The 19632-nt window shown below is 39.6% G+C and overlaps 1 protein-coding gene across 1 annotated transcript; it reads right to left on the bottom strand.

Moving 5' to 3' along the window:
* Positions 1–8238: 8238 nt before the first annotated feature.
* On the bottom strand, positions 8239–14599 carry TNIP2 (TNFAIP3 interacting protein 2). Its single transcript, XM_075194259.1, has 6 exons — positions 13945–14599; positions 12156–12437; positions 11513–11596; positions 10979–11251; positions 10480–10596; positions 8239–10006 (listed from the first exon to the last, which is right to left on the bottom strand). Exons 1-6 carry the CDS (start codon positions 14311–14313, stop codon positions 9731–9733), a joined length of 1401 nt encoding a protein of 466 aa, XP_075050360.1. The 5' UTR covers positions 14314–14599; the 3' UTR covers positions 8239–9730.
* Positions 14600–19632: the final 5033 nt, after the last annotated feature.

Consider the following 19632-nt stretch of genomic DNA (forward strand, 5'->3'; position numbering starts at 1 on the left):
ATTATGTGGATGTTTTTGCACATGTGTGCTATCCAGTTTTATTACTGTTTTTATTTGTGTCATTGATATTAAATGTATATTTTGGGGTAATGCACGAAGTTGTCTTCGTATGCTTCTTTTTACATATTCCATGCCCTATCGCTCTTCTGGAGATATTTCCGTATTTGTTCACATGAGGAGGAGGATGTTGGATTTGAAAAGCGCATATTACCCTGTGGAGATGTAAGCATACACCCGAGAGGGGTTTTGAGGAGAAGATATCACGAGTGTGGTGCTGTGAGAAAAACTACATATTTAGGACTTTTACACAAACTATCCTTCTGGTGGTGGATTTGAAGTATTATATCATATGTTTACATATTACGCTATGTGGCCTTGTATGTATTTTGTGTTTTTCCATACATGTACACATCTCATATGATGATATCATTGAGTCCTAAGCGGGAAACACCATCTGGTTATGAATAGAACACTTTGTTTATGATCATCTATGGGCATGAACGGAAGCGCAAGTGTATGTACTCATTTTTTTGTATATATCTATGTGATTTGGAATTGGTTGTGGAAATTCTAGAGTATACACGCGGCTGTATGCCAGAGTGGAGCGCCTGACAGAACTGATTATTTATTCTATACAGGTATCCCACATTTATCTTGGTATGATTGGGAAGTTCACTGAACTATAAACACACGGATATACATGGTCTGGGAATGTCCCCATTTGTAAAAGTTCTCCTCAGTGGTTTTCACCTTCTTAGAATCCAGCTTTCATTTTCTTGTATTTGCTCACCAAGGACCTGTTTACCGGGTATTTTGTGTATTTATGTGATGCTGGATTGTGATTTTTCCATCAACCTAGTTTTGTTTTTTTTGCTACGAACAACTGGCCTGTAATATATTTTAATAGAGGTTTGTTAGAATAATATTTCTTCATTATATTGTAACAAATACTGTACTGTATGTGTTTTGTAGTTTTTCTACTAAAGGTAAGAAAATAATAAACATATTAAAAGCTACAAACTAGAAACTGACAGGTGGGGAGATGTGTGTTGTTTTTGCAGTGTAAGACTGGGTACACGCTACAGGGTTATTATCGGGCCAATCACCCGATAAACAACCGTTAGGCCCGATATCGCATTAGTGTGCATGATTACCGTTCCAAAGCACATCGTATTGTTTCATTTTATATTTAAACCGAACTAAAAATGTTGGTTAATGATGGAACAATGTCGTTCCAATTCTGCAGTGTGTATGCACTCAGGACCGGCAGTGTCCATAGATCTCTATGGAGGGTGCAGAGTCACCATATTTTCAACAGATGCTTATGACAGATGAAGAGCACAGATCTGAAAGTAAATATTGTAAAACGTGTTTAGTAAGTACACAGGAATCGGCTGCTGATCGGGACTTTTCTTTTTTTCAGTCGTTGGTAAAAGTGTTAACGATGTCACATCAGGTGAAATTTTCTGTAGTGTGTACTCAGCCTAAGTGTATTATTTGTGCTATTTAATGAAAATGTCTTCTTTAACTTCAACATGCCTGAACTTCGCTTAAGAAAAATGGCTGCAAATAGCAACTTAATGCAGTTCAGTGATTTCCATGTAAAGTCAACGCTTCTCAGTAGTTTCCCAGGCATATAAACACAGACAGCATAGAATTTGACAGTATAAAAGCACCCACGGGTCCATCTAGTCTTTTGCCTTTTTGTGTGTTTGAAATGGGCCATTATCATCTGTGGAGCTGAGTATTGCAGGAAAATGAGCAAAATTATATTGAAATTGAATTTTAAGATCCAGCTATCGAAGGAGGAGAGATAGTAGTATCACCTTTACCTCCAGTTAGAATAGCCACAAGATGGAACAAGAAAATTAAAACTAAAAACCTACCACATATGGTTTGAACATCACCATAACCCATGTCAGAGCTGGGGCGGAGGGGTAAAGACCTAACCATGAGCATCCGACATGGATTAAAGATGCTTAGGAAGAGATTAAGTGCTAGATTTACTAAACTGCGGGTTTGAAAAAGTGGGGATGTTGCCTATAGCAACCAATCAGATTCTAGCTCTCATTTTGCAGAAAGTACTAAATAAATGAAAGCTAGAATCTGATTGGTTGCTATAGGCAACATCCCCACTTTTTCAAACCCGCAGTTTAGTAAATCTAGCCCTAAATCTTTCAGCCAGGTACAGATCTGGGAACTCACCAACTTACAATCAGGAAAGAGACATACAATTGGGTACAAATGGTTGTGCTACTGGAGGGCTACTGAAAGCAAACTAGACAGACTTCACTGAAGTTGGAAGGAGAAAATGATCTTCTACCTAACGATAAGAGGTACAGACAATCAGCGAGGACATTGTTGTACAAGGCAACAACTGTATGGACATATCTTGCAGCTATAAAGAGACCCATATGATATGAAGTTGTTGTGTGTGTGGGGGGGGGGGAGGCTGTTAGAATAATAGTTTGAGACAACGAATGTGCTGTATTAGCTTTCTTAAATTTTTAATAAAGTTTAAATATACATTATATATAAATATATATATATATATATATATATATATATATATATATATATATATATATATATATATTTTATTTATTATATAAGACAGGAAATGTAGAAAGTGACAGTGAGAAGAGATGAGTGCTGTTGCACTGTAAGAGACAGCATATATATACGTTTTGCTCCTTAATAAACACCTCTTTAACTTGAACATGTCTGGACAATGTCCTGAATTATCTGCCGCTTACAGGGTGCCACCATAAGTGTGATAGAATTATAGAATTTGGCAAAGATGGTTGGACTATTGTTGGGGTATCGGAGTTCACGGATACTTCTATTAATCACCTTTAATGTCAGTCAGATCTTCCTTGATTTCAGTCGACTGGTGAACAGAAAAACACTCAACACCTGTAGGATATAATCATCATCATTATCGTCATTTATATAATGCCAGCAAATTCCGTAGCGCTTTACAATGCTGAGTAATTCTGACTCTGTTCCAACCAGAGCTTACTTCAGACTCTTTATTTATGCAGTAGAATATTAGGGGTATAGAAGCTTAACAGCCAATCATAAGACAGTAAATGATTAAAAACAGCAACAAGCTAATTATGCCTCTTTCTTATTTATGTTTTTATCTTCTCAGGCATTCTGCCACCAGTATTGTTGTTACTTTACATAGAACGTTACATTCAGCTGTGCGTCCTAGGATTGTTCATGTTCTCCAAGAACATCCGGTTGTAACATTGCTTCAAGGCTTCAATATGTTTTTTCTTCTCATTCTGAGTAAAATATCTGATAATTTCTTTTAAGGCTATAACATATTATTTTCTAAAGCTTAGCACATGATAGATATTAAATCAATAATCATCCAATTTTACTCTTACACTATCCTCTAGTGAGGGCTCCAATGTATGTTGGATAGAATTGCGTTTGTGGTGAATCAATACATTCTAACTTCCTGTGTGTACGTGTGGTATGTGCTTCCTCAATGCCTCACGTTAATTGTTTTTATGTCTTTCTTTGTTAAAAAGGTAAAAATAAAATCTTATAGCAGACAGTGAAGACACAAGAGCTGACACTCTCAGCTATTCTGTTTCATATAATCTCTGATCTAAAATAATTTATTTTTCCATTTTTCACCTCATCTTGTGTGATCTCTTGGATCTCATGTTGTTTCAGAGACTCACGGGGCTAGATTTATTAAGCTGTAGGTTTGAACAAGTGGGGATGTTGCCTATAGCAACCAATCAGATTCTAGCTGTCATTTTGTGGAAAGTACTAAATAAATGAAAGCTAGAATCTGATTGGTTGCTATAGGCAACATCCCCACTTTTTCAAACCCGCAGCTTAGTAAATCTAGCCCACAGACTCCATAGCTGCCAAACACAGCCCAATTTATCATCCCTGCCCTTATCCTTCAGGGTGTACAGGTGAGTATTCTAGGGCACAGTTTCTGAGACCATGACTCATGGCGTCCATTTTTTGAGCGCATCGTACGCAAAATCACTCTGCGCGTACATTTCTTCAGCCTACATTTTCGGGGAGTGAACGGAGCAGGGAAGGTGGTTTTGCTGCAGTCAATGTACAGTAAGGACGTGCCAAATGCAAGCACACGCAGCCATGTCCGAATCAAGCTCTAAGCGTCTCAAAGTCGTATCTCTTGCTCCAGCAACAGGGCCAGTCTAAGGCTGGGTATATGCTACAGGTTTTTCACCCAATTATTGGTCTGATTACAGGATAATATCGCAATATTGCATTAGTGTGGTGTGTAAACTCCAACAATCATGTTTTGTCACTCTGAAGCATATCATATAGTTTGATTTGATTTTATAGACAGACTAAAATTCTCTATAAACGATGGAACGATGTCGGGCAAATTCTGCAGTGTGTACGCACTGACCACCAGCAGTGTAGGTAGATCTCCATAGAGTGTACGGCGTCATGATCTGTTCAGCAGATGGTTATGACAGATGAAGATCCCAGCTCTGAAGGTAAATCGTGTGTACGCATGAATAGGCATGCTGATCGGGACTTCCAGTCGTTGGTAAAATCGTTACGATATTGCATCAAGATTGTTTCTGTGCGCTCACTGGCGAATTTATAATCCACATAGGCTTTGGACGTATCCTGTAGTGTAGTAGAGCACAGCAAATCTATACCCGATTGCAACAGCGCACGCATCTTGAGATCTGTGTATTGATGACTTTGGGCGTGCGCAAAGCCGAAATACGCGTGTTTTAATCCATTCGCAGGTTGCGCTCAGAATGTGTGGCTCGATGAATCTGCACCAGAGCCTCTACTGACAGACAAAAGGCGTCCTAGCGAGAATCCAGCAATAGCTACTTGCGCTGCTTCCTTCTGTGATCGGCCCCATACCACCTGGGTAATACACAACTCTTAGCAAATATGCTAAGTAACCACAAGTCAGCCACTTAAGTAAACACAATTCTATCACTAACTTATCCACTATATATTATACAGGAGGGCAAACTATTCAGTCATACTTTCTCTCAGTTATCAGGAACACAAGACAACATTTACAATACACAAAATAATTTTGATACCATATAAATAGTACCTATAATATATTTTTACACGTTGTTAGTGTTACACCTTAATTCCACAGATATTCCATTTACGAGATCCATACACTTCCTGATCATACCTCAGCAGCGCCGGACAAGTCATACAAAATACAAATCATACATAAAAACAAAACAATTGCATAGGAAGTTGACAAAGGAGGTGCAGACATGAGATGTAACAATGAAATATCTTACCAGGTCTGCGCCACACAAAACTCTCAGATTGCGTCATATATTCTCTTTATGAGGTTGACGGGCTGGACATGATATCCCAGATAACTCTCAGCTAGGCCCTAATAATAGATAAAAATAAGCGGATTAAACAAATAACAACTTCACAAAAACTGTGCGTGTTTTATTGAGTAATCCCGCATTCATTCAATGACGCACACCCTATGGCCACCAGAGTGCCTGGATGGTCAACCCAGTGCACTTCAAGTGGCATGGCCAGCCTCCGCTCTCACCACGTCTGCCAAGAACTGCGCCAAAGTGTACTGGTGTGAACGTCACATCAAAGTCCAATGTTGCTTTACTAGAAGCGCACAGAGCTGTGTAATAAAAAGTGTCACTTATACAAAAGTAGACTTCTAGCTTGCAGAGACGTTTCCTGAGAGGGAAGTGTAGGAGTGACCTTTAATGTGCACCGAGTGGACCATTGAGTGGCATCAGTGCAAAACCAAGGTATGTTGTAGTGTGCATACCTCATAAATGAGGTATATTGGCTTGGAGATACCGTGGTCCATTTCTCTTTACAGTTCTGCTTTAACCGATTGATATTTTGGGCTGTTGCAACAGTTTTAATCAAGTCAAAACAATGAATGGGCCATTGTAAAAGGAAAAAATATGCTTTGCCTCAATCTCTAATCCTTGGATGAACCTATCTATAAAACCGTATTCCTGCACTGGAGTCCTCTCTTGACTTCTTCCACATTGATAAAAAGATAGAGGCTCCGATTCATTAAGGAGAACAAACTGAATGGAAATTGCATTTAAAAACAAATTCCCGTATTCAACTGCAAGCGTATATGAAGAAATGTCTCCTGTTGAATACGGGCACAAGTACACTCTGCCTATAGGGCACTTGCCTTATGCAGACAACACGCTGCAGGATATGCACAATGCATGTATACAATATCATGTGCGAGCAGAACGCACGGGGAAAAGAAATTATTAAATTATTGTCACCTGTTCATAAAATCATTCATAAAAATACATTGAAAAAATGTTGTCTGTTACTTTTAAAAGAAATACATTTTTTCGGGATGTTCTTCAAGCGTAGTGTACATAAAGTTAATTTTAACTGTTGCTCCTAATTGCAAACACATGTTGTGGCATAAATACATTTCCCTCATCACTATCACTCGGCGCTTACACCTGCCCTGTAGCTGGTGAAAATTATACGACTAAAAAAAACTTAGAGGCCCAGAGCTTGAATCGTCCGCATGTGCGTCCGCTTGACCCCCAGCTTGTCCTTACTGTACATTGCCTATTATTCTTCGGTATTGTGACTGACTTACATTAATGCCGAGAAACCCGCACATCTCTTGCCTCCTAATCCAAGACCCCATCATCCATTGTAGCAATCATCTTTCATTAGATGATCTTAACCGATTGCCAGTAAAAACTAGTCACTAATTTCAGACATGTATATTAACAAATGCCTGGGGCTGCACAAACACCCAACCTTGTAGATCTCACTGGTCTGAATTACTCCAAAAGTCGGGATAATGAAGAGGGTGGGGATATAGTGGGGAATATCAACGTTCAGAGTGACTTGGATGGCAATAAAATACTTCAGTCATTACTTGCAAATGTCTCATTGTACTTTCATTCACTTACAGCAACATAACAATGATTCCAGGACCATGGCACAAATCTCAATGGGACCCTAGGAAGTTTGATTTCTTTCTCTGCCCTAGATTTATTCTGGACACAACTAGTGGATTTCTAATAAAAGAACAGAGGTAGTTAATGGGGTGGTGGGGGTATTGTGGATGGAAACCAGTAAACTGTATAAAGCACGTACATTAGAGAAAGGGAGAGCTGGATGGATGGAAGAGGTAAAAGTTGAGGTGGGGGAAAGAGGTTTGTGGGGAGGCAAAAGTAACGCAGAAAAACATAGAGAGAAGTAAGATTAATGGTTGAGAGAATAGTAGAGAAAGAAAGACAATGAGTGAGAAAGGGGAGGGGGTGGGGGGAGAAAATTAACACTGTTGGTAGAAGTAAAGCTGGATGGGTCGCAGAGGTGATGGAGTCCAGCGAAGTTGGTCTGTACGGTCTAGAGATCATTATGGGCCCTAATAATATAAATCCAGCCCATTCTCACTTAAACTGTTACTTCCAGTTTCAATTTTGACATTAAAGAAAGTTGTTCAACTTTGGACTTAACCATTGAATCAGTCCCGGGAGAAATTTTAAAAAGGTAGAAGCATGATACAGGTACCTGTACTGACAGGTGAGGCGCCCATTCACTTATATGCCGTCGTCACACCCCAGGGCTCCAATGCCATGCTTGTACAGACACATACAGGAAAATCATTTAAAACTGCACAGGACAAACATGTGACTTATACAAACCTCCAAAACCTTCAGAAGGGATAAGAGAGAAAAAGAGAGAGAATGAATGAGAGAGAGCATGAGAATGAGAGAGAGAATAAGAATAAGAATGAGAGAACAAGTGAAGTAAATGCTAATAATACAACATGATCAAGAAGAACTAGGAGCCTGATTCATTAAGGATCTTAACTTGAGAAACTTCTTATTTCAGTCTCCTGGACAATACCATGTTACAATGCAAGGGGTGCAAATTAGTATTCTGTTTTGCACATAAGTTAAATACTGACTTTTTTTTCATGTAGCACACAAATATCAGCTTTAAATTTCAGTGTACAAATAAGCTATCAAGTATTTGTGTGCTACATGAATACTAGCACCCCTTGCATTGTAACATGGTTTTGTCCAGGAGACTGAAATAAGAAGTTTCTCAAGTTAAGATTCTTAATGAATCAGGCCCTAGATCCTAAAAGCTTAACTAAGGAAGCGAGGAGACATCTCCAAGAACAATAGGGCCCTACATGAAGTGCCTCTATAATCCTTACTGTGAAACAAAATTAGAAGAAGGAAGTCTTCCACAACATTAGTGTTACAGGAATGTGTTTTATTATAAAAAAATAAGATTTCAACATCAGCTCTCTTGGAATAAATAAATAACAAAAAAATATACAAATTTACAAACATTTACCAAAATAAATATGTCAATAGTCAGTGCAATTTGATAAAAATAAGATAACTCCAGGACATTTACGTTTGCATAAATTAAAAAATAAAAAAAAAGGATTAAGAGGAACCAGTTTAACTGGTCAATAATAAGTAATTTGACGAGTTCGTTACAGATGGGGGTCCCAGACCCCCTAGCAGCGGAGATAATTCCTTCACCGGCTATGTGTTAGATACATTATCATAATGTTTTGTGATTGGTGTCCCTTCTATTATCGTGACATCTCGGGATATTAATCAACTGGTGAATTATTGTATATTTAATTCTGGTTATACCTTATTACCTTACTAGGTGTGTTCTGCCAACAAGAGTTGAGTATAGGAGGTTCACCTCAACAAAACAAAACTGTATTCTGAACTCATTCAATAAGTAGTTCTCCGGTGGTTATAGAATATCACAGGACAATGCCTAGCAAATTGGTACTAAGCACCTATCTATAGTCATTTTGGGTGTTGTATCATTGTATACAATAGTCTACACCATATTAATAAAATAGCATTCTATAAAAATAAAGGCTTATATTATCCCAACATAAAACTTATATATTGCCGTCTAGTTTATTTTTACTGTGCCAAAAACAGGCAACTGTCTCAGTGCATACAGATAAAGACATTAGGGCCCCTTTGATTGTAAACCCATTTCAGACTTCCTATAAAATTTCGTTTTATGTTTATAAAACTATTGTAACCTAAACTTCTTGAATCCCTTATCTCTGTATTGCTTTTTCTTTTTGCAATATTATTGTAAACTACACACAAGTGTATCATCCCTTCTCTGACCTATTCATACACATCGTTTTGGAACTCAGTCATATATAAACTTCTAATACACTTCTTTCTGGCTCCCTAATATTCACTTATTCTTAAGAGTCACAGTTTGAGGTAAACATTTTAAAGTCACAGTATATTGTTCACCACAGTTACGGATACAGCCGACGGAGACTGTTTATATCCTCGGTGTGGTACCTAGGTCACCCCCCCACCCCCCATTTTTTTCACTACTAGTCTGAATCCCATCAGAAAGCCTCTATGTCTATATTGGGAGCATGTATGGGTTTCATCTGAGTGTTCTAAAAGTGTCAGTCTGACAGCTGTCAGTTATACTCTGCGCCAGCCTTTAAGAGTAGCAGCTGTTGAATACGCAGTACGACAGGCGGTGTTGAGAGAGGTGGAAATTGGCAGATCACATGCAAAACTCACAGAACAGTCCTAACTCTGGGCTCCCTAACTGTTTCTCACGCCAGGCATTCGCCTAGGTGGCCTGGTGATTAACCCAGCACCGATAGCAGCATATTTTATCACAAGCATTCAAGAGCCCATGGCATGTAGTGGTTATATCGGTAGTAGAACGGTCGCAGTCACTGACAACATTCCGAGATGTGTTCCAGAAAGTTTTCGCCCAGTCTGTCCTGAAAGACTCGGAGACAGCGGGGACACTGGAGGTCGTCCTGCCCTCTATGTTCAGAGCTGGGGCTCCTCTGCCGTTCCAGATGTTCGGCTGACGGAACCTGTCTCCTAGGGTCTGCAGAATCCGCGTTGAGGCCGCACAGAGGGTCAACAGCTTCTTTTTTAACGTACATTTTGTTCCGGTTACCAAACTGAATCTGGAATTGGGCAGCTGAATCTCGGTCATCCTAGAAAACAAATAAATACATTTTTTAAAAATAAATAAATCATAACCAATAAAAATAACCATTTAAACACATAATGTTATTGTTTTTTCCCCCCATCATATAAAGTAATCCTAGTCTGCTGCCCTATGCAGTGCTTATTGGTGGATATCGGCAGAGATCGCCCCATGTGTAATTAACACAGCTGCTGAAGTAGGCTGCACTAGACCTTGTTTTGATGAATGCAGTTGTTTAAATAAATCTAAATGTTATTATTCTGTGCATTGTATTCCCCAGCCAGCACATGGTAAGCTGTAGACCAGGCCTGGCCAACCTCTGGCTCTCCAGGTGTCGTCAAACTATAAGCCCCAGCATGCTTTGCTAGTAGATACCCAGCCGACAGCTTGCAGAGTATGCTGAGATTTGTAGTTTCAAAATACCCGGAGAGCACAGGTTTGCCAGGTCTGCTTTAGATTATAAATATCTCCAGTTCTTACCCTTCTCCTGGTCTGTTGCTGCAGAGAGGAAATCTCTTCCATTAGCTCCTGAATTCGGCTTTGTGCTCTCTCTCGGTCTGCTCTCTCAGATGTGAAGTCATCTTTGTAAACTAGTAACTGCGATAAAACAAACACACCAGCGTTACTAGAGGCACTCAAGGTGGACACCAAATATTAAATTACTGATACTTAGAAACAACTTTACAGCCTGTACAAGACATAAAGAGTATTTGTCTAGCTAATTGCATGTATAAATAAACTTAGTGATTACTTTCATTATTCCTTTCCACAAAGCTACAGCGGACAAACCAGGATGCCTGCTGTCCCCATTTACATAAAAGGCAATAAGGATTAGCTGCCAGCCAATAACCAGTACTAAGAGATTCTTTTATGTACTACTGAATCCATTATAAATCTTTTAGGTCTTGAAAATATTAAGAGGATTATCCTTTTATGTACGGTAAAGTAAACAGATTTGACCTGTGCTACTTGCATTTACCTGTTGTTCCAACATCTGTATTTTCTCCCGATCAGATATCCTGCCGACGGCTATCTCGGCAGTCTCTTGCTGCAGTTTGGTTTGCTCATTCATCTTATCCTCCAGTAACCTGTTCAGCCTGGAAATCTCTTTCTGCAAGCGGTCCGGGCGGTTGTGCTGGCCCTTCTGATGATCGGCTTGTGCTTTGATCTCTTTCAGCTGCTGCAGCAGACCTTTCACGTACTCCTCCCGACTGGCGTCGTACTTCTGCCACTTTGCATTCAAGTCCTCAACCTGCAAGAAGAAATCATTATATAGTTAGCAACTGAGCAAAAGACCAGCAGGGGGCAGGCTAACTACTGTAACTACTAGGACTATGAATGGGACTGGTTTTAATCGCCTAGAAGTAGCCAATGTTATAGAACCCTTGGCACTGTTTTTAGAAGTGCCCCTTTAATTAAGATAAAAAAATTAAATAAAAAATTGTCAGGGCATTCCCGTAAAGAAAAAGGGGAAGTGTGTAACAAAAATATCACAATATTTACATATACTTACATGTACCACTTTCTGTTTTAATAACCGGTTTTCTCCCTGTAGCTTGGTAAAATCTGCTTCATTATTACTGCATTTATTCTGATTCTGTATAGGATACAAGAAATGACTGGCATTAATACAACAGGTGCGCTTAGCGTACAGACAATACGTTTTCCAAGTTTAAACAAAACAGCGTCAGAGAGATAAGGTGGCCACACAATGTGTGGTTTAGATTGGTCAATGTAACCAAATCAAAGCGTGAAGGTGCGATTGGGTCAGATGTGTGGTATGACTGGCAACCGTCAGCACGTGTGCGGTCATCATCCAACCTGGAAGCGGAGGAGCCAATGAATACCGTATGATCTGGTTGTTCTCTATGAAACATGAACAACCAGATTGCGTAATAATAATAATATAGTTGATATAAGTCTTAAATTCTGCTAATTGTTATAATAGTCACAGTTGATCATTGAGGATAATAATAAGTTACCAAAAATATACGCTTCTATTATTATGTGCTTTGGATATTGGGCCAAGAGAGGACCTCACGTTTTGGCAGAGGTCAAGATAAACATTTGATCCATACGGCATTGGATCACAAATCTCTGCCATTGAACATTTGCCATCGAGAACACAAGTAAAACATTATAGAACCGAAACATACCTGATTGGTGTGTTCTTCTGAATTCAAGTTGTCTTTATGATGGGTCTCCTCGATGCACTTGACGAGCTGCTGACACATTTCCGCTGTGGCGGCAAGCTTGCGCCGGAGCTGGTGAGTTTCGTCAGAAAGAGATCGGCACAGGACTTCACTGGTAGCCTGGACTCTCTCCTTCTCGGCTAGCGATTTCTGGAGTCTGACGATCTCTATCTCCTTCTCGTGCTGAGGCCAGCTGGATACCGTCTGATCTCTGGTCTCCAGCTGCTGATGGAGTCTTTGGATTTCCTGCAAGAGGCAACCATGTTTTTATTAGACCTCTGCCTTTCCCTACTGCTGTCCAAACAGCTCCGTTTTATGTTTAGTGACTTTACAGCACTAAAGTCACCCAGGATTTAGAGCATATCAGTCTACAAGGCATAGAACTGATAGATTTTTTACTATACACATGAACGCAAATAACAAATGGGCTACACAAGCAAAACATTGTGGCTTACTTGGCCGATCTCTGCTATTCTATTGTTCATGGAATCATTATATACATAACACACCACAACAACTACTATGTGTATGGTGAAATACTCCTTAAACACTTGTGATATATTGTGCAATCAGTCTGATTAATCATAATAATTGAAATTGTGTATAAATGTACTATCCAACTCATCGCAATTTATTGACCATGGCCATCAGCCATATTAGGCTCCAAAAGGCTCTATGCTGAATGCTTTATTGGGGTCACTGGCTGTACATAGAAGACAGATTTGCACCCTACATTACAACTGTTGTTGCAAAATAGAAATATATTTTTGCAATAATAAACTTTTTTTTTTTTTTTTTTATGTATATACATTGCAAATAAGATGCGTCAGGAGCCTGTTTGGTAAAGCAAAAATACCAAGGTTGCCAATACAAACAATATATGTATACAGGAAAGGGCGTTCCACTCATAGTTACAAGGGTTGCCCAACCCAGATGTTGATCAGTTGCCAGTATACACTGCAAGCCTGTTCAACAAGACCTGGAGAGTGACAGCTTGTCTGCCTCTGCAGCAACCAGTAAAGAACACATGTGTAAATTGTAGCTTACACCAGGTTAAGGTGTGTTCCCTTCACAGTGGAATTGATGCACAAAGCATGGAACTTTGTATAGAATAAGGGAGAAGAGATGTTTGGAACAAAAGAGGAAATGGGAGTAATCTGATAACAGAAATAGACCAGTTAAACTTAAGCAATATACCGGCCTTTGATCTAAGAGATAAAAGCACTTGACCTTACATGGGAATGAACTGCAAGATACTAGCTGCTTACATAGCCAATAAATGCACATTCCTGAGAAAGGAACACAATGTAGTTCTCTGCTTCAGAACAACATACTCCTGACACAGCATCACTGCTACAATAAACAGTCAAAGGTTTGTGGGACAAGCAGCCTAAACAAAAATGGTTATTTCCTGAAATCTCAGTTTATACCATTCTAAAAATATATTTTGATTCATTTGTTTTGCACTGCAAACAAATAGGCATTATAAGCTTGCCAGACATGTTTCCACAATTATTTTACATTAATTACCCAAACCACCGCACAAAGAAGTCTGCAGCTGCTGCAGAACCTCTCTGGGAAGGTGCAGGAAACTGCAGGCTGTATGGTCCTATAGGTAAACCACTATTAATTGGGCTACTAGTGTCTTCTCCTGTCCATGTAATAACTGCTTTTGGAAACAACAGTCACCTTACAAGTAGCAAATATTACATTGCAATGATAAAGCAGAGAATATTATTACTATTAATATTACCTGGTTTAGAGATTCTACTTTTTCTTGACAAATCCTTTCTGTTTCACTAAGGTGATTCTTCATTTTGCTGAGCTGTTCCACCAAGGTTTCCACCAGTGATTTAGCAGGGTCCACTTGAAAGTCTGCTGCTGCTGCAGAGATCTCCTGGCCGGCTCTCAGCTTCTGAATAACACAATCCTTCTCGGCCAGCTGCCTGTTGAGGTTCTTATTCTGCTGCCTGGCTTCGTGGTAGAAAGTGCTGAGCGTGTTATAACTCTGCAGCTTGGTCTTCAGGGACCTGTTCTCCCGATGCAGTTTGTCCACGGTCTCTTCCAAATGTTTAAACCTGGCCACCAGCGGATCCGTGTTCCCGTCGGAGATAGAGAACATTCTGCCAGATAAGCAGGAAGATTCCGTAATCAAATCAACAATCCACACACTCCAGCGGCAAAAAATAAATAAAATAAATGTACTCCAAGGAATAATACAAGAAAAAGGTGCAAATGGCTGATCAACAACTCAGTAAGAAGCGTCCGCAGTTGTACCAGACGGACTGTGGAACGCAAGTCTTAATAGTAACAGTCCTTAGAATTCTGTGAATAGTTCCAACTGATGTCTCCACAGCGCTGCCCTGGTATTATAGTCAAGAAGCGACGCATGCGCACAGGCGTTGGAATTTCCTGAAGGGGGTTCCCCTTAAAAGAGACGGACTTTTTTAGTACTTTTGAAAAGTGGGGGCTATACATGAAGAAAAAAATCCTCTGTTATCCCACGATGGTTGCCCGTCTCTTCAGGATCCTGGAAGGGGTCTTTCCTCATATCCTGCCCCTTGACTCTGAATAACCACTGCTGGTAATAGGCTGCCTGCCCAGTCCCTACAATGTCAGCTGCCTGTCTTCACGGGGAGGGTTGGATTTAGCAAGTGACACAAACGCTTCCTTCCTTCATCAGCCACTTATAGTGACTGTGAAGCAGTAACTGATTCAGACGCAACGGTGTAACAGCGGGAACGGAACCGCAAAAGTGGCTGAACGCACCTGGTCGCCACCCTGAACGCTAATAATGTGTTTTGATTTTAGATTTTTTTGTTATTCCTTTTTTGTTTTCTTTAGATCCTTATTACAATTTTTTAAAATGGTAAACGTCACAACCAAATCATATATTAATAGCATCTGATATCTTCCAGTTGCTATTTTAAAAATTAAAGTCCCAATCTCCAACCCCCAATTCATATTACGCAAGCCAATTTAAAGTTTTGATCATAAAGCTTGCACAAAGCAGTGTTGTAAAAAGCTCCAAATTAATAAAAGCCCCCCCCCCCCCCCCCCCACCCTCTCCATCTCAATCATTATTTAGGGGGTGATTTATCAAAGGAGCAAAAGCCATATTACTGGAGAAAACAGCTTTGTCGCTTTGCGCTATATATTAAGGAGGTTATTGCAGATCTATGACCCCACCAGTGTTAAGTAACCAGCTCTTTCTGGCTCAGGCATCCTGTTGCTTTTGCAATGGAGGAACCTATTTAAAAAGTGTTGCAGAAGTGTTTGTACCACCTCAACATTCGGTTATCTCCATCTCTGTTGTTAACAGAAGTAAAGAACTAAAAAACATAAATCATTGATTAAATACAAATATTTTGTTCATTAGGGATGAGTTTAGAATGAATGCACAGAAATTAATTTATTTATCTTTTGAGGAAAAAAGGCAGATGTTAGATTTAATATATATGTGTTATATGTTCTTCTAAATTTATAAGCTCCAGTTCCATGTAAGCGCCAGGGCACCACAAATGTTCAATAGAGTAGAACATACTTGCCAACTCTCCCGGAATGTCCGGGAGACTCCCGCATTTTGCGAGAGTCTCACGGACTCCCGGGAGAGTATGGCAATCTCCCGCATCTGGCAGAATTCTGCCTACTTCCTAGTGAAGTGGGCAGAATTAGGTCCAAAACGCTGCGATTCACCGGGAATTGCGGCATTTGGCCCCGCCTCCTATGGTCAAATGACGCGTTTGCGTCATTACGTCACGGGGGTGGGGCCCAAAATGACACGAATTTTGGAGCCCACTTCCCCTGCAAGGCTCCAGGAAGACAACTTCAGCAAATTAGCAAGTATGGAGTAGAACTGGCCCAAGTGTAAGCAAAAAGACTCCATAGGCCAGAAGTGGGCAAAGGTCTGCTTGTGGCCCACCGAGCCTCTCTTGAGGCCCCCATCCGCCTGCTCCTGATCTTATTAGAACGGGCATCACATGACCTCCTCTGCGAAGTGCAAGGAGGTAATGCGGGAAACCCTTCCTTTAACGGGTGGAGGATCCATTCCTGTTGCCCTGCAGCTTCTACATGCTGCCCCCCACCGCCTTAGACCCTAACAAAATGAATTTGAAACTCTCAATATGATTATAAACACAATGTAATATTAATTGCTTCAAATATGAAACCAATCAAATCAATTGAACTATTATAAAACCCTCCAATATCAGATGAATTTGCCAGGTTTATATTGCATCTGGAAAAGTTTCTAACTAAAAGAAATAAGGTTCATGATTCAGACACAGAGCGGATGAGTGAACAATGCCGTAAATAAGCGATGATGTGTCCAGCACGTGTCTTTCTGCTCAACACTCTTTTCTCCATTGCTTGATAAAAATAAGTGGTTAGTAAGTCTGAGTCACAAGAACTGAAACATTAAAAGGAAAAAAGATAATAAAATTAACATAAAACGTTTTTTTATTCTACCCCTTAAAATAATGGTGCTTTAAATATACGCGTATTATAACTACACGGTACTGTTACCTTTGCCCTGCAGCGCTGCACCAAAGAAACGGCGGCTGTAAGAATGAGCAGTGGAATTCCGGCAAACAGGTGTTATAGTTGTATGTGTGAAACGTTTTATTATATTGTTCAGAGTACACCGAAAAATGCGCATCCGTACAAAGTGCATCTGGAGTATCCAAAATGCATCCCATTATATATATATATATATATATATATATATATATATATATATATATGTATTAGAGCTGTTCACTGACCCCCGTGTTCTGGTTTTGGATCTGAATTAACTTCGTGTTTTGGTTTTTGCAAAACCGGCCTTGGTTTTGGATCCCGATTTTTTTTTCTAAAATCCCTATTTTTTTTTTTTGCTAAAATCACATATTTTTGCTTTTTTTCCCCCCTACATTATTATTAACCTCAATAACACTCATTTCAAGTCATTTGCAGTCAATCTTGACCACCTCACAGGTCACAATATTATTTTCATACCCTTTCAAACAAAGACTGCAGATTTAGAAGACCAAGCCTGCCAGCCCTATTATTTCTATTTCAGCAATGACATTTAGCAATGGAGCTCTCCTGAATATCACTGGAGACTTTGAGAAACACTGCTACCCCTCCTCTTTCTTTTCTACCTATGGCGCTGTCCAACTACACTAGAGACTGCCAAGAACTGTGCTACCCCTTCTGTGTCCCTCTGTGAAATGGCGCTGGATCGCCGCGGAGGGCGGTACTTATAGAATCCAAAGCTCACGAGATCCGACGACGTAACAATGACGTTTTGCCCCGTCTTCAATTCCGAGGCTCGGTACTCAGATCCGCTAAGTTTGGGTGTAATTAATATATATATATATATTTAGGAGGTATAGGACGAAACTCCATCTAAGTCATCTGTGAGCTGGTGCAAAATTTCAGTACTTTTGCGCAGTGGAATTGGGCGTGCGCCGCTACGCACAGCAAGTTTATTTTCTGTTTAACAAGTTCAGTTAGAGATAGTGTATTATGCTTTATCATTATTCCTTTAATAAAATAACTTGACAAACTGGAATATATGGCAGTGGTAATACTTAAATCTATTCATTTACTTACGGATATGGCATTAAGAAATATAAATACATTATGCTCCAGTGCCAGTGATATGTTACACTTGACCTAAAAATTACTTACTTGTTGCAACAAGCATACGGTAGATACATCACCACAATTATAACACTACAACAGTACAATGGTGAGCCAGGTTTACGTGACTTTCCTGCAGTCTGCAGAAAAACATGCTTACATGTATCAACGTGTACATGTTCTAACGTGTACATGTATCAACGTGTACTTGACCTGAAGATGGCAATTTTATATACATGACAATAAAAAGTGAAAAAATGCAAAAGTATAAAAGACTTATTCTGGCATTTAGATACTGTTAATGTATTATTATTATTATTATTATTATTATTATTATTATTATTATTATTATTATTATTAAAATAATCCTTTATTACATTTTACGTAGATGCAATAAATATATATGGGGTAATTGAGGTGTGAAGCAGAATAAGCTTTAAGATATTTTAAAATTGTATTCTTAGGGACATATTCAATTGTTGGTGAAAACGGCAAAAATCTCGGGCGCACGCACTATTACCGTTATTACGGGAATAGTGCGCGTAAATACCGTTAATACGGTACTTTTCTAGCTGGATTTTAGCTCGCAGCTCCCTGAGCCGCGAGCTGAAATCCAGCTTTAACGCCGCGGGGAAACGAAAGAATTGAATACCCCCCTTAGGGGCAGATTCAATTTCTTAAATATCCCCTCAAGGTGCCTCCGGAACGGCTGGGAACATCTCGCACGGATATTTTTTGACGGAAGTAATGCTGATCTTTACTCGCGCCCCATAGATGTGCAAGCAAAACTCAGCGTTACTTTTTACCGTAGTAGCAGTAAAAAAGCGTGTCTGCGATGTTCTTAGGAACATCACGGACAATTGTATCTGCCCCTTAGACTGCGTGAAAACCATCACCCAACTCCCAGCCGCCTGACTCTCTTGTTCGTCTCACAGTTGAAGACGAAAAACCAGGGGCTGTGTGACGCTGCAGAGGGGAGTGTGAACGTGGGACCTTAAAAGAAGCCTTATGCAAGGACATCGAGCTTTCTGTTGGTCTTCAACCGCCATTTTAAAGGGGCAAATTATAAATAATTGCATGCACTACACTACAGTTTCAGCGTTCAGTTCCGGGGCTCAACTCAGTGAAAATGGACAGATTATTAAGCATTATTGAGCATTTTAATCTGTTATTTTTTTCTTTAGGTAAACAGTTGAAATGGAGATCATTGATTCGTAGTGGGAATGCATGCCTAGGATAAATAGTGAATGCTGGCATGCACAGTGACACTACTTGGCATATTTTCTTGCATTAATTGATGATGACCTTATCTGCACTCTGACAACATTTAAATTGTCCACTTCTGTAATATCAGCTTTTGCTTCAGTTGTAGAGTACTATTATGTTGTCTATTAGCATTTAATCCAGAAGGTGGCGCCACTCAGCTCCATTCTCTTTCCTGCTTGCTGTGGAATCTACAACGAGCTCTAGCTTGTAGCGTGACTGATTGAAGTCAAGTGATAACACTTGTTGTTCATGATATAAAAAGATAATTGTGCATTCCAGTATTCACTATTTGTCATAGACATGCATTCCCACTAGGAATCAATGATCTTTGATTTCAAATGTTTAAATAAAGAAACACAATTGGGTAATTCACTGACTACTGGCAATGCAAAACAGGCTGAGTAAGGTTTGTAGTGGGATGAAAACCTACTGAAAAGTCCCTGTTAAACAATAAATATAGGAGTACACACTTATTAGCATTTTGGGCAGATATATAATCAAACTTCTATAAGGACACTGCTTCATCCAACTGTAGATAAACACTGATATT

Source organism: Mixophyes fleayi, chromosome 1, assembly GCF_038048845.1.
Source record: "Mixophyes fleayi isolate aMixFle1 chromosome 1, aMixFle1.hap1, whole genome shotgun sequence".
Classification (NCBI taxonomy): domain Eukaryota; kingdom Metazoa; phylum Chordata; class Amphibia; order Anura; family Limnodynastidae; genus Mixophyes; species Mixophyes fleayi.

What these genes read in the sequence shown, in the direction of transcription:
- TNIP2 (XM_075194259.1), bottom strand. Translation starts at nt 14,313, where the DNA reads ATGTTCTCTATCTCCGACGGGAACACGGATCCGCTGGTGGCCAGGTTT. An exon ending in CAGAAGAACACACCAATCAG is followed by an intron (nt 11,597 to 12,155) that starts GTATGTTTCGGT and finishes TATCCTATACAG; the next exon opens with AATCAGAATAAATGCAGTAA. An exon ending in TAAAACAGAAAGTGGTACAT is followed by an intron (nt 11,252 to 11,512) that starts GTAAGTATATGT and finishes TTCTTCTTGCAG; the next exon opens with GTTGAGGACTTGAATGCAAA.